Source organism: Pteropus medius, unplaced genomic scaffold (genome assembly GCF_902729225.1).
Source record: "Pteropus medius unplaced genomic scaffold, Ma_sr-lr_union100, whole genome shotgun sequence".
Lineage (NCBI taxonomy): Eukaryota > Metazoa > Chordata > Mammalia > Chiroptera > Pteropodidae > Pteropus > Pteropus medius.
The window spans coordinates 19,173,487-19,188,135 of NW_024342473.1; the positions used below are offsets into that span (position 1 = coordinate 19,173,487).

General features: G+C 33.0%; 1 protein-coding gene and 1 non-coding gene across 9 annotated transcripts in view; one reads left to right on the forward strand and one right to left on the reverse strand.

The window, feature by feature from the left end:
* TCF12 (transcription factor 12) overlaps positions 1–14,649 on the reverse strand; it is a 292,841-nt gene that overhangs the window by 18,574 nt on the left and 259,618 nt on the right. For 7 of the 8 annotated variants that reach the window (XM_039865490.1, XM_039865493.1, XM_039865496.1 and 4 more), the window contains 3 exons: positions 12,463–12,541; positions 5,980–6,053; positions 3,916–4,122 (listed from right to left, as the gene is read on the reverse strand). In XM_039865490.1, the coding sequence (XP_039721424.1) occupies positions 3,916–4,122; positions 5,980–6,053; positions 12,463–12,541 (360 nt within the window). Of the gene's footprint in view, positions 1–3,915; positions 4,123–4,874; positions 4,947–5,979; positions 6,054–12,462; positions 12,542–14,649 lie in introns of all 8 variants that reach the window. The other variant, XM_039865497.1, reaches the window with a different exon arrangement.
* Positions 14,135–14,253, forward strand: LOC120604739 (5S ribosomal RNA). Its single transcript, XR_005653400.1, has one exon. It is a non-coding gene; the product is annotated as a 5S ribosomal RNA (ribosomal RNA).

Genomic DNA, 14,649 nt, shown 5'->3' on the forward strand with positions numbered 1-14,649 from the left:
ATGCCAAGCTAGTTACACTAATTATACGAAAAGGAGTAGGAACTACCGATTTCCTAGTTTCCTTTTCCGATATAATAATCTTCCAGAAAATTTAATTTTTGTATATATTTGATGGCTAAAATATGTTAAAAGGTTTATGTGGCTGAAACCTCATTTAATTCTAAACTTTGATGCAGTCGAATATGTTCAGTTGTAAGAAACAACAGTCAAAATTAAGTCTTTAGATACTGACACCTATTAACATGTATTTTTGGCAAGTGACATAGTCTTCTTATCTATCTCCTTGGTGTGAAATATAAAAATCTTTTTCTGGAACAACTGAACCCCCTTCCCCCAATTATTTCATCTATAAGACAATAAGATTGATCTCCTACAAATATTAAGACCCTACTAGCATAATCTTGTTATAACTCAAGACAACGTAAAGAAAGGTTCTGAGAAACAAAGCTACTTCCTTGACCAAGGACAATCATTTTGGTTAATGTGTCCATGCAGTTTTTACACAAGTAATCTTGATAGCATTGCAGGCTGGGAGCTGAGCTCTCTGTACACCTTTATCCTGCCATCAACTCTTATTTTTCCACTCTTGGCACATTCTGGCTCATCTCAAATACTCTACTTCAAAAAACTCCCAAATTACTCATTAAAACAAAATAAGCAAAAAGTTATAGGATTTAAGAAAAAGAAAAACAACTTGCTAACCCTTGTTTCCTGCACCGAGAAGCTAATCTATGTTCTAAATCAGGGACTGGGAAAGTTTGGCCTGTGGGCCGAGTCAAGACTGTTTTTTGTTTGTTTGTTTCGTTTTTTTTTTTTTACAAATAAAGGAACATTTTTTTGTAATAAAGTTTTTACTGGAACACAGCCATACCTATTTGTTTTCATAATTATCTATGGCTGCTTTCATGTTACAATGTCAGAGTTAAGTAGCTATTACAGACCATATAGCCTACAAAGCTGAAAATATTTATCTGGCCTTTTACAGAAAAAGTATGCTGACCCTCCTTCTAAATTCTATGAGAAAAAGCAGTATCATATTTAAAACGTTCAATTAGGATTGTGATTTACAGCAAATGCCCATTAGAACAAAAATCCATTAGAATACAAGTATTATCTGAATGTTCTGTGGAGGTACTAAAATGGTATTTCTACTTATTAGAATAATTCTACTATCTGCAGAAAACACAGAATGATGAAAATTATATATTTTTGAGAAGCAGACCTTACAAATTCTACGTCGTGATAAAGAATTGCTAAACTGACACTTCCATGGTGACTTTGTAATTTTGGCTAAGTAACCCTCCTTTTTAGAAGCCTTAAACAAATGCTAATTTATGTTAACACAGAAGAAAAGTATATAAACTACTAGAAAGTTAAACAAGACAAAAAAAGAAAAAAGAAAGAAAAATTATTCCAGAGTGTAAAATTGTGTCTTTGTTTAGTTATGATCAGTTAGAATACATGGGGGTGAGAAGGGATAAATAATAAAAGCAAGAGGTTAACTCTTGAAGATGGCTGGCAATATTTACAACTGTATGTCCCCTCAAATCACACACCTTCCAAAAATATGAAGAGAGTTGATTCCATACAGGTGGGTAAGCAAGGCACCTGGCAGTACTGATGGAAATCCAGACCTGAATAGACACTAAGATAAGAGTCTTCCTCAATAGTATGCCTAAGACTTAGCTGGGAGAGTCACTAGCTGGCTGTGATCTTTATTTCATTCCATTCTTTGGTCTTTTTGCTGAAACTGAGAACTGAGGACTCACAGCTAAAACGTTCATTTCAGAAGGATAGGGGATGCAAACTGATTCACCTGACAGTGCTAGATTTTGTCAGTTAATAACTTTATATTTTGAAGCTACACTTGGCAGAAACATCTAAATCTCCACCTCTACTATTGACTGCATCTAAATGGAGTGGATACAGTATATGATGCCTAGAGATTCTGACCAGCTCTGTGACCTCTAAGGAAGTTAGAAGAACTCAAAAGAAGACCTTGACAGACATACTAAGCAACAGCTTGGCTTAGTTGCTGTGGCATTGATGCTGCTGCCCCAGACTAAGCCAGACTTACCTCATGTTTCAGAAGACTTTCTTTCTTGACTACTTTGAATTTTTTTCCTTTTTAAAGCATATCTGTGGCTGCCCTTTTGTTGATGCTCTGAAGTAGACAGCATATTCGTAGAGAATAATGCAAGCTACTTTCTTAATTACAAACTTCAGGGCAGTATCTAATGAAACAATTTTTCCCTCTACAAGTCTTTTTAAAATGTACTAGGTTACCACATGGCTTTAGAGGAATGAATTTTGAAAAATCTCTATCCCAACTCATACCCAAAGTTGGTAAAAACAACATTCTAAAGACGTAAGTTCCATTTTATACAAATAAAGGAATAAAGTTTCTTTGTAAATAAAGTTCCATTGGAACACAGCCACACTCACTTTAATTGGGAGGACCCAGAGATACATCAAATATTACAGGAGATAGAGTGGAATAGGAACCGTAAACTATATACAGTGAAGAATTAAAAATGATTAAGAGGTGAGGAATAAGAACTGCAAATGCTGCAGTAAGAGAAACTTGGGATTCAAATACAATGATTTGCAAATCTTTCTTCTAAATAAGGATAAATAGTATTTCAACAAAATAATAGTTTGATATTCTATATATTTGTAACAAATGCTATATTATACCATTAAAATTATTTTACTACTACAACTAATAGTGATAACATGCTCCCTTCTATTTGAGTTTAACAATTTATAAATGCTCACACATTTATTAGTATATTAATAGCAATAAAAACTAATTTTAAAGGAGACTAAATTTCAAGATTTCTTGACATTAAAAAAAAAACCCTCAAAACTAGTTATTAAGATGTGCAGGCATCTAACATCACCCATGTTACTGAAAACACTGTTCTCAGGAAACCAGGCTGCCTTGTTTGATGTTTACTTCAGTGGCCCCAAAATGAATATAAATGGCTGTCTGAGATGTGAATGTGAAAATCTGGAACCAATCCCACTTTACAAAACACAAGCCTTCAGCATTTGGGGCAGCTAATTATTTTGATGATAGGTGAGTTTTAGCCCTGATCACATGGCTTACAGCTAGAAATCTGTTTCATAGAAGAATATTTCACAACATGCAATGAATCTTAAAAAACATGCCATAAACATGCAAACACATGGTATCAGTTAAACAGCAAGTTCAAATAAAGCTTCACTCCTTTAAGACAATTTAGATAAAAAATAATGTAAGACATTCAATAGAATTTTTGATGTGCATAGCTGTAGAATTATACTTTATTCCCTCTAAAGAATTAGCATGTTTTTAAAAAGATGGATTGAATTATTTTATTCTCTTAAGGGATTAATATAAAATTGTTTTCCTTTCACTGTCACTTAAAATTACAGCCATTCTTAAAACTACCCCAACATTTTTTCTTCATTTGAGAATAAAGCTTAAATTTGGACCGGTACAGATAATTCCACATTCCTTCTGCTATTGAAGGCTGGTTCTAAATTATAATAAACAGCTTTTCTAGACAAGGACCCTTGTAATTCAGTCTTGCTTTACTGCTTTTGCTTTTCAGACTTCCCACACACTATTTCGAAGCAAAAACTGTTCTATCAATTACTACGCATCTGGAAAAAAATCCAAGTTTAAGCTGAAATGATCTCTGTAGAAAGTTTCTGCTTTTTGTACATGATCATAGCAGGATTTTAAGGGCCAATGCTTAACCAATGACCCTGCCCAATACAGTAAAGGAAATTCTTAAAAGCCATTCTATCTCCCTTCAAAAAAAAAAAAAAAAAAAAAAAAAGACCCTCTACCCCAAAGATTTCATGAAAAAATGTAAGACAACAGGCTTTAGGGGTTATTACAAAAAAAGATGAGCACTATTTTACCATTGAAGCAGATCGACTGCTTGTACCAAGACTTGATCCACCATAGTTTGAACTGAGGCTTCCAATTGCTGCATTGTGGGATGGTCCCAATAAACTGTGTATATCACTGTGCCCAGCAGGCAAACTGGTGGAAGGTCCCACGGCATGGTTCCGCAGCACATGGATAGCATCATCCAGTCTGTCTAAACGATCCTCCATTCGAGATTGCTACAGGGATTGAAAATAGACATGGAGGTTACTGCTGGTATGTTAAATTCATTAGACTGCTATGTTTCTACTTTGGGATATATGGAAGATAGCAAGTGAAATGCAGTATCAAGTAGCTTTGAAAGCAATTACTTGCACTACAAATCAACAATCAAAGAAAGTAGACTATGCTAAATTCACAAAGCTTCAGAAACAAATCATTGCTTCATAAAGTCAATTTATAAATCTACAATGAGGTTATTTCTTTTAGTTTCTACAAAAGAGGAATGCTACTGTACTGTGTCTGATCCTCAATTATAGTTGATAAAAGAAGATAATCTGTATTTTAATACTGATCTTTGAAATGAAGGCAATTTGGGAACACATCCTCAAATTCAACAAGTTTAAGCTGTAATTTTGTTCTAAGTGAATAAATCATACCTATCTGAAATAGTGAACACATCCAAATATGCTCTTTCACAAAACTGAGGAAATGATATTGTCTGTCTGTGAATACACACATGCCCCATACAGAAACATATTAGAATTTTTAAAATCAAAAGCACATGCCAGTAGAGCTCTTTTAAAAAGAATCATTCTCAACAACATAAGAGAACAAAAGTCTATTCTTACATACTGTTACAAAAACGGAAACGGTCATTGTTTGATTTTTAAAGACTTTGGAGTCTGTACAGGCTTGAAGGTTTTAAATGGATAATAGGAAGTATAATTAACTGAAACACAAAAAAGGCACCATCTAAAAGAAATAGTACCTCACAGACATCCTTTAAGAAGGACATTGCATCTTGCAAATGCTCGTGAAGTTGCTGCTCAACTCGATTTTTCTGGCAAAGTCAAGACAGAACAGGAGGCAAAGCACAGGTTAAGATTAACTCCAAAAGAGATGAGGAAATAGCTGATGTGCATGTCAGCATAACATGTTAGTAAAGTGAACGCGGAGACCTGCGAGATCTACTTGTATTAAGGTATGAGAAGGCTGGGATTTAATAGCGAAGTTATAAGGTTAGCATCTAAATAGCACAAATTATATTTGCTTGCATAACATGTGAGAAGAAAACTTTCCTTTAATTTAAAATGTTCTGTTAGTCACAGAAAAAGCACTTTGCTATTTACAACCTGGAATTACTGACTGATAGCATGACTTAGCATTCCAACAAGTCATCCTTATTTTTTTATAATATTTTGTGATTCTGTGGTAAGCACAGAAAAGCAATAGTAAGTTAACATTCAACCACAAATTCTTCATGCTCAATACCTAGCCAGGCTCCTTTATTCTAGTTTCTTATTTGCTAAATAATATTTTTGCTGTACAATCTGCACAACACATTCTTTCATTTAAAAAAAAAAACATGGGAAATAACATTCTTCATGAAAAAAAGGACTGCTATTACATTTAAAACTTTTAATGAAAATGTAATAAACTATACCTCATATAAAAAAGAGTAAAATACAACCATTTTGCATTGCTGGACTAATTTTTTTTGCTTTTACTTGGTCTTTTTTTTTTAAGTTTCCTCTTACACATAAATGTAAAAAGTATAGAAAAAATAAGCCCTAGAAACAAAAATCCCATAACACTATTTTAACACCAGCTGTCTGTCCTTAGACCAGAAGCTTGAAGTCCCAAAGAACAGATGGCAAAAGGCACACCCAATGTGTCTTATATTGTTCAACTAAATCAGGCCATTTGTTAGCAAAGAATTCATGTGTAATGCTATCCTACTGTTTTTTTCATTGTTATTCAAGGTTTGCTGGAAAAAAAAAACCCCAAACAAACAAACAACAACAACCAACCAACCAAAATGAACTGCATACTATCAGATAAAAGTGATCTGTATATTTCTAAGAGGCTCTTACCAGGGAGTGGAGTGAGTTTTCATAGCTTGGGGATGAAGGAGCTTGACCTCCAGGTCTGGGCCACTGACTGGTACCTGTTAAAACAAAACCCCAAAGCACCCACACACCTTGGTTAACTCTGTGATCTTGATAATGTTCCAAAGGAAAGTGTAAAGATATTCAGTAATTGTACATAAATTTATACGAAAATTTTTGTTCAGCCTTCAACACAGTACTGGCTACTCATAAGCCCAAAACATTAAAAAAAAAAAAACCTTTTTCATTACTAATACAACAATATAGGAAGTTGAGAAAACAGAAAAAAACTATACTTTAAAACATAATTACTTGTATATCTGCATATTCTTTAGACTGTCAATATGCACACGTATCTTGAGAAAATGTACTTAAAGTATACATAATTTAAAATTCTGTCTCTCCCCATGGTTTTACACAGTCTTTGAGATAATGCTATTAATGACTACATTAATATTCATCTGATTCTCTAGATCATAATTTGCTTAATCATCATTACCTCAGTGCTCTCAGTTGGCTATTATGAATAGTAAATGAATATTATTATATTATGAATGGTAAATATTGTTTTCTTTTTGGGAATATGTCATGAAGATAAGCAGCATTCTGAATTAAAAGGCATAAACATATTTATCATCCTTAATTCATAAGGCCAAATTGCTTTCTAAAGGGTCATATTAACTTGTGCCTTTAGTAATGCATAAACATATCAATTTCAAATGACTGCATAGGCATTTAGGATTATCTGCTAAAAATCTTCCCAATGTAATTTACACCAGAACACATTATTTAATTTGGAAAATATAAAAATTTTATTTATTCTTCAACTTTAGAAAAGTAGCAATATAATAAAAAACAAAATTAAAGAAAAAAAGGATACGAGTTCAGAGTAGAAAAGATAAAAAGAAAAAAATGTAAGAAAAAGAAATAGATTGATTCATCCATGTGTTGGGGAGAATATAGTGTTTTAATGGTGTTGCCAAAATAGCTTTAAAAGGAAAAGAACAATTGATCAAAAATCTTAACTATTTGATGACTGTGCATTTGTAAATAGGTTATTTACAGAAAATAATGAAGAAATTCAATTAACTTTATACTAATGTTCTTAATAAAAGCTTTAGTGATAACCCTAATTATATTAGAAATTTGAAGTTGGAGAAGTTGAAGGTTTATTTTGTCTCATTAATTGCTAAATAAATTTTAAACTATGTTATTCTGAAGCCTGCTTTTATAGGTTAATTTGCCACATTTAAGAAACTAAAAACTTATGGTAAATTGGAACTATTATAGTTCACTTTAGCTGAAAAACTGTATTCCCATTAATCGTATATATATTTTGCAAGCTGAAAAATTGGATACACAGAGTCTTAATAACCTGGTTGTATTTCACAATTAATTATATGCATGCTACTGTAATTACACAGAAAAAATTTTAAATACTAAAATTGTAAGAAAAAGTATATGTTATATACTTCATCAGCTAACCATTTTTTAATTTGTAAGCAAATTTCAAACAAATTATTTTGAGGATCAATTAAAGGCTTCCTGTTAGACAAACAAATGTGATAATTATTCAACCACATAAATTAAGGACAATCTAAAATTGCTCATTGAAACACTCAAGGTTTGTGGACTAATTTTATAATTAACAAAATAATTTAACAACCAGAAAAACCCAGTAACTGACTATATGAAGAATTCATGTAAAAACTAGCCAATACTTTACCACTGATTTCAGTGCATTAGAGCTGTCAAAGCACGGATGTAGAATTATAAATTTTTATATGAATTAAGAGGTTAATCACAATCCATTTTGAAAAAGACCTTAAAATGTTTTAAAAATACTATCCCTTAGTGTTTACAATATTTTATTTTCAATCATTTTACCCCATCTTTCCTGATCCCCTTGGGTGATCAGCTTGTGATAGGAATCTAATCATCAAATTTCTTCATTTGTGTAAAATATTAATACAAGTTTTGTGTTTAAGCAGCTCACACTTCTTAGAACACATCTGCTTTGTAAAACACAATTTTTGTGTTTCTTCATTAGCTAAGTGTTGAAGAATGAGATGTGTGCACTGAATTACTCAGGTAAGAAATCACCTACATTAATTATTTTTTGATAGTGATATGAAGAAGGTATGCTAAGATCTATCTCCAAAATGCAATTCATTAAACTGGAAAAGTATGCATATACTCAAACTTATTTTATTTTTATTATAGACAGGGCTGCCCACTGTGACAGACTTTGTTAAAAAAAAAATATTAACATGGTTAAATCACTGATTTCTGTCTGAAATTCACACAAATGTCAAGTTTTATTTCATGAACACAGTTTCTTGAACCCCACTTGGTTGGGTAGTTAAGAGTGATTTTGGCAGAAGTCGACCCCTATGGCTGGCAAAACTCAAAGAGGGGCATGGAAGTTTAGTGGATACTGGGAATTAGTGGAACTGCATTCTCACTGATCTGTACTATCAATTAATCTTATGAGCCGTGACTACAAAATAGGCACATAGTTTATTTTGTTTTTAATCTGCCTTACAAGGCCAATCAATGAGATAAAAGATATAAAACTACACTTTATGAGCGTAAAGGTCTTTTTGACTATGGAACATTATTATTATTTCTTCCTAATGGTATGTCTATCATGTAATCAATGTAGAAAAAAAGTCACAGACTTTTGCAACTTTGGTCCACTGATGGCTTATTAACTAACTACAGATAAGACCTTTGGGGTTGTGAATGGAATTCAAATTTGGTACACAGACCATAATGCTAGCAGGCCTCTAACACTAGACATCTTTTTGTACAACTAGTGCGTGAAAAAATATATAGATTAAATTTAGAATCACATCGGTATCTTTAGCTTGTAATCATCAACTGTAGCACCAGTGCACAAAATGGAAAAACAAAAGGGCAAAGGCTAAAAACCTCAGGGTTTCCTAGAGAATAGGATATTGTCCCCCTTCTTTTCCTGTCATCTGATATCTGGTGGTAGACATATACAGAGGTTTTCAGCTTATACTTCCTTCTATTAGATAGGCATGAGCTTTCAACTATTTATGTTGTTAACAATTTCTGTAAGTACCCTGGGCTTACAGAAAAAACTAGCTATAATTCAAGAAGGATTATAATAAAACTATTTGATATTAAAATTTATTGACCATTTTCAGAAAACAAGTTAGCTCGGTGACTAGGATAACAGAATCAAATTATTTGGCTAGAAAATCTGGAAAGGCTTTCTTTGATCTCTAAATCTAAATTCACCCAATGTTTCTGATCTGCTCTTAATCTAAGTGGGACTTAGTAGGTACTTTACCTAAAAATATTGGTTAATACATTTAGAAAAAAACAGATACTAACATTTTGTGTGGCTGAGAGAAATTCTTAGGACCATTTATCATGCATTTTCCTATTTCGTTAGTTCTTTTGTTAGTTGTTTCCCTTTATAATCTCACCCTAAACTCAAGTTTTCACGAGATTCTCCCACGCTTGGGAAAGGCTGGATAATCTTAATGTAGTTTCTAGTGCTTTGCTTTCCATAATCTGGCCCAGCCAATCTTTCCATCTAAGTGCTTCACACGTCCATAAGTGAAGAGTTCGTAAAAAGTTGAAGTTAGGCAATTGCTTTAAGACCAGACAAACTAATGACGATAATACCTGATTAAACTAGCCAAAAACTGAGGAACTCTTTCTTTCCTCATTCTTCTTTATTTTTATTGTGGATGTTCTGACATCTATTAAGTGCTGCAATTATTAAACTTATATTCCAAGAAAGTCAAAACGTGATTTTGCTAGTTTACTTTCCAAGTTCCCTTAGTAAACAAATTCTCTTAACTCAAATACTCGTGTCTTTTCCCAAATGACAACTGTAATAGATACAGCCATTTTTCTCTTCCCCAGATCTGACTTTACTCAGAAGGGGAGTGTATGTGTCTATCCTTTCCTAGAGTGAACCAGTAAAGAGTAATTATATTCTTAGTTCTTACGATAAACCCTGATCTCTAAGATAAATATGGTGGTGAGCAATTGTGTTAGGGCCAATGCTGGCCAATAAGTCAGGAGGGCAAATCTGCTGAAGAGGCTTCTGGAAAACGATTCTTAAAAGACAAGGGAAGGATAGTTTTTTCCCTTTATTAGACACTGTCATATCTGTATGTGGTACCTTAAACAGCTATCTTGCTACAAAAGCCTGAGGAAGAATTGCAAAGAAATAAAGCAGGAGTCCTGACATACTGGTCCAGGAACTTGCTCTGCTGTGGGCTTCTTGTCATAACAAGAAAACCAATCCTCTTATTATTTAAAGCTAGCCAAGACAAGAGTTTCTCCTTCTTTCAGCCTAAAGCATTCTAAATGATACATACAATATACTCATTCAGAAGCTTCTTAAGCATCCTCTACGTAGAAATGTATGTTCTTGGCCTGAAAAGTTTCTAAGAAAAGTAAGTGGGATTTAAGCAAAAATAATGATTGCCTTAAAAACTGCCTATGTGACTCTGCACCTGTATATCTACCCTTACAAGGCCTGTGCTCAGTCTGATTGACAAGGCATAAGAGAGAGTACAGACAGCACTCAGCGAGTATGATTTTTTTACTCTAGAAAACAGGCTGTAAAAGGAGCACAATTTCCACATTATATATGAGCTCTGGTTTGCTTTATCTTTTTCATTTTCCCTTCAACTGTGACTACTTTATCATATAGTACTGCTTTCCTTTTTTCTCCTCCCTTTTCATCACTGCTCTGCCAATTTAGGATGCATGCACATACTATGAGTGTGTGTTGATAACGAGGAAACACTAGATACAAGAGATGGGAGAGAGATACACCTGCATAAAATCAGTCTTTGATTTGCCATTTCAGCAGGAGTAAATGAAAGTATTTTTCTTTGATTAGACTGTTGAATTGAAAAAGAAACCTATTAATACCTTCATTATACAGTCCACAGATTTTCATTAATCAGCTGAATTAAAGGGGAAAAGAGGATATCATCCACTAAACACCAACTAAAGATGGAGGAGGAAATGTGAGATTCTGCTTTGCACCATTATTTTTCTAAAAATGTCTAAGTCTGATTTTCCATTTTACTGATGTCCCTTCATAGATGCTGAGCTTCTCTGCTGCCTGCTTTCCCACCCAGTGTTAATGAAAACCACATTTATTGCTACCTTACTGGGCAAAGGAGCAGAAGCAGTGGGAACATATAGTAAGGGCTGATACAGCATCTCAGATGAGAAAGTAAAATAGGCTGTGGCAAAAATGATACTGATAATTTCAGTAAAACCGTGCCAAAAGGGTGAGTAGGGTTAAAGTTACATCATTCTTCCTGTAATTTCAGCTCTGTTAAACAGCAACTTTAAGTCAATGGGTCTTTCATAGTCTGGTCTATGTGGGGAACAGCTGTTCTACTTTTACTAGACAGCTGAAGCCATGGTGTCTGAGAAAGTAGCAGAACCCACTAATAGCTAAAAGCAGCTGCCAGCAGTTCATCATCTCCACACTGGAATGCTTCTTAGCAGAGTCACAGGGTTAATACACAAAGCACAGGTGATAGCCAGGGCCCTGATATACCAGAGCCCCGATTTTCAGAAATCCTGAACAATGCAAAACAGCTTGACAACAACAATAAAAACAACGACAATGCCACATGGACTTAACTAACGGCTTGATCAGGAAAAAGGAATCATTTCTGAGGTCAACTATTGGAGAAATATGGCAATTTTTACCTAGTCGCTTAATGTCTTTTCCTAGTCGCTAACACATTTCTTCTTCAGCATGGTTTTGCTCCAAACATTGGTCAGAAAAATAAAGTTCAAGTCTTACAATTAGAGCTTAACAGATATTAACATTTTCCTGTAATTTTATTTATTCTTGATAAATCTAGCTAACATAAAAAAAGGAAAACATATCTGAACCACTTATTTAATTCTAACACTATTTATCAACATTGAGTTCTTTTCCTCAGCAAAAAACCTATATTTCATACATATATATATATAAAATAGTAACTCAGTGGACCTAAAAATAAAGACAAACTATTAGAAACAGTTACTCATTTTTGAGTCTTACATATGGCACCTGGAAAATGCAGAGAACAAGGAAGAAGCTACATGTACTTCTCAACAGGTTATTTAGTTATTTTTATGCTATCTTATCAAAAATTTTGATTTATCTCCTCTATATTTTACCTTCATTTCAATTGCCTAGTCTTATTTTCTCCTGTTGTAACAGTTGTTCTTAAAAATTACCACAAATTATTTTAAGAATCAGAGAAAATATGAATAATTCAAAACTAGCAAATACTTTATTATTCTCCAAAATGAACTCGAGGAAAGCTGTTTACATAATTTCCCAAAATCTAAATTTTTCCATGAGTTTTTATTGGATTTTGTTGAAAAAACAAATTTCAAATATTTCCAAGTAGCCCCATACATGTTATTAAGTAGTCAGATAAAACAAAAGCCTACCTGTGAGAGGTGAGGGTGATCCAACTGGTGTTGATGGATTTGATGGAAAACTACTGCTGGTATGGTCAGGAGAATAAATCTAACCAGAAAACAAAAGATATACACATAGGAATATGTGACAACAGCAAAAATATAAATCCATTTCCACGGAGTTATTTTTATAATCGAAGTTGCTACCCCTAAGTCTCAGAGTAAAAAACTGTTTCATCAATTTTAGGACTATTCCATAACATGAAGACTCTAAAAGCCTGTTTTAAAATTAGGATTAAAAAGTATCACATAGATTCTAATTTAAGAGGAATAAAATAGATCATTTCAATTTATTTTCCTAGTTGAAAATAATTTAGTTTCTAATTGTTAGGACAAAAAGGGAAGTAATTATAAAGTTAACAAGTTTGATAAATAACCTTTCTAGAATATACCATCTAAATAAGTGATACCCATTAAAAATAATTATAAAGTTAACAAGTTTGATAAATAACCTTTCTAGAATATACCATCTAAATAAGTGATACCCATTAAAAATAATTATTTCAGGGAACTACTATCTTTTGAAGGGAATAATCTTTAAAAAGTTTTAAAAGCCAGAGAAAGAAAATAATATTTAAAAAAGTTACCCCCATTAAAAAAGAAAAAGAAAAAAAAGTTACCCCTTATTTCTCATTTAAAAATCTCTCAGTTTGATCAACTACATTTTTGCCAAATTTAGCTCCAAATGATGTGTATTGCAAAAAAAAAAATTGAACTTGCTCTCAAAGGATATTTTGTCCCCTAGAGGAAAGTGAAAAAAATCCTAAGTCCTTTAAAAAATATTCCCAAAATGATCCGTTGACTTCACTTCCTAAGAGGTTTCTTTTAAAGAAGATAACGTATCTGGAGATAGAAATTTTGATATTTTGTCTAAAAGTTTTGTTGCAATACTTTATATTTATTTCATATTGCTAAAAAGTGACAGAAATTCATTAATCTAATTAACCATTAGATATTTTTTAAAGTCTCCTTAATCCAGGCAGCAAGGGTCCCTAGGTCTTCTCTAGGAAAACTCTACTTTTATAATGGGCATAATAAATCATCTTCACATTTCAGCCCTTAACTTAGTGCAATCAACTCACGTGGACAAATTGTGGTCAAATATTTTAAAAAGGAAAGCTACTTCCAATAGAAACAACCTTGCTCTGAATAAGCGTAGAGCTCAATGAATTTAAAGAGGCCCAAATTATGTCATATAAGGGGTCTCAGCATTGGTTTTAAAGACAGCATAATATGCTGAAAAAGCCAGACACTGGGATAGGCTCATGTAAAACAAAATTCCATAGGTCACAATCTCAAACATAACACTTTCATTTTTAAAAAAGATGACAGTACTGATTAAACTGCAAGCAGCCAGAAAGTCTATTTTCCTATTAATACAAATGAATATATTTATGTCAAATAAAATACACTGATTTATATGATGTTACTAAATTGTATCTGTAAATAAATACCTTTAAACACCAACTCTCTCCAAATAGCCAGATCTAGAAGTTGTACATTCAAGTAAGAAAGTCATTTTGGAAAAGCAAAGCAATCAAAAAGATTTCAAAAACTTTTTTGGGAAGACTTAGAAATAGGGAGATAGTATAAGATCAATATTGTTGGTCTCAGAGTTGTTACTTTTTTAAAAATTCAGGGGGCCTATGGCCATGCCACCCTGAACATGCCCGATTCTGTCTGATCTCAGAAGCTAAGCAGGGTCGGGCCTGGTTAGTACTTGGATGGGAGACCACCTAGGAATACCAGGTGCTGTAGGCGTAAAAAATAAAAAATAAGGGATTGTAAGCTGACGAGATCCTTGCAATCTGCGAGGTCAACCAAGGGTTGCCTCGCCTAAAAAAATAAAATAAAAGAAAAGAAAAGAAAAGAAAAAAGTCAGGGGACGTGAAAATTAGCTAAAGATCACATTTTGGTTCCTATTTGACTGCACACAACAGTAATTTATTTCAAACATATACATAGATTAAGGTTATTGAGCTTCATCACAAATATATCTCAACATATCCCTTTACTTTTATAAATCACTACTTTTCATGTTTAAGATTAAATAATTATACCTTTTATGAACGGAAGCTTTTATGAAATATGTTGACAGTAATACTGGTAAAAGAGGGAAGGGTTGATGACATTGATGGTGGTGGTTGAAGAGGAAGA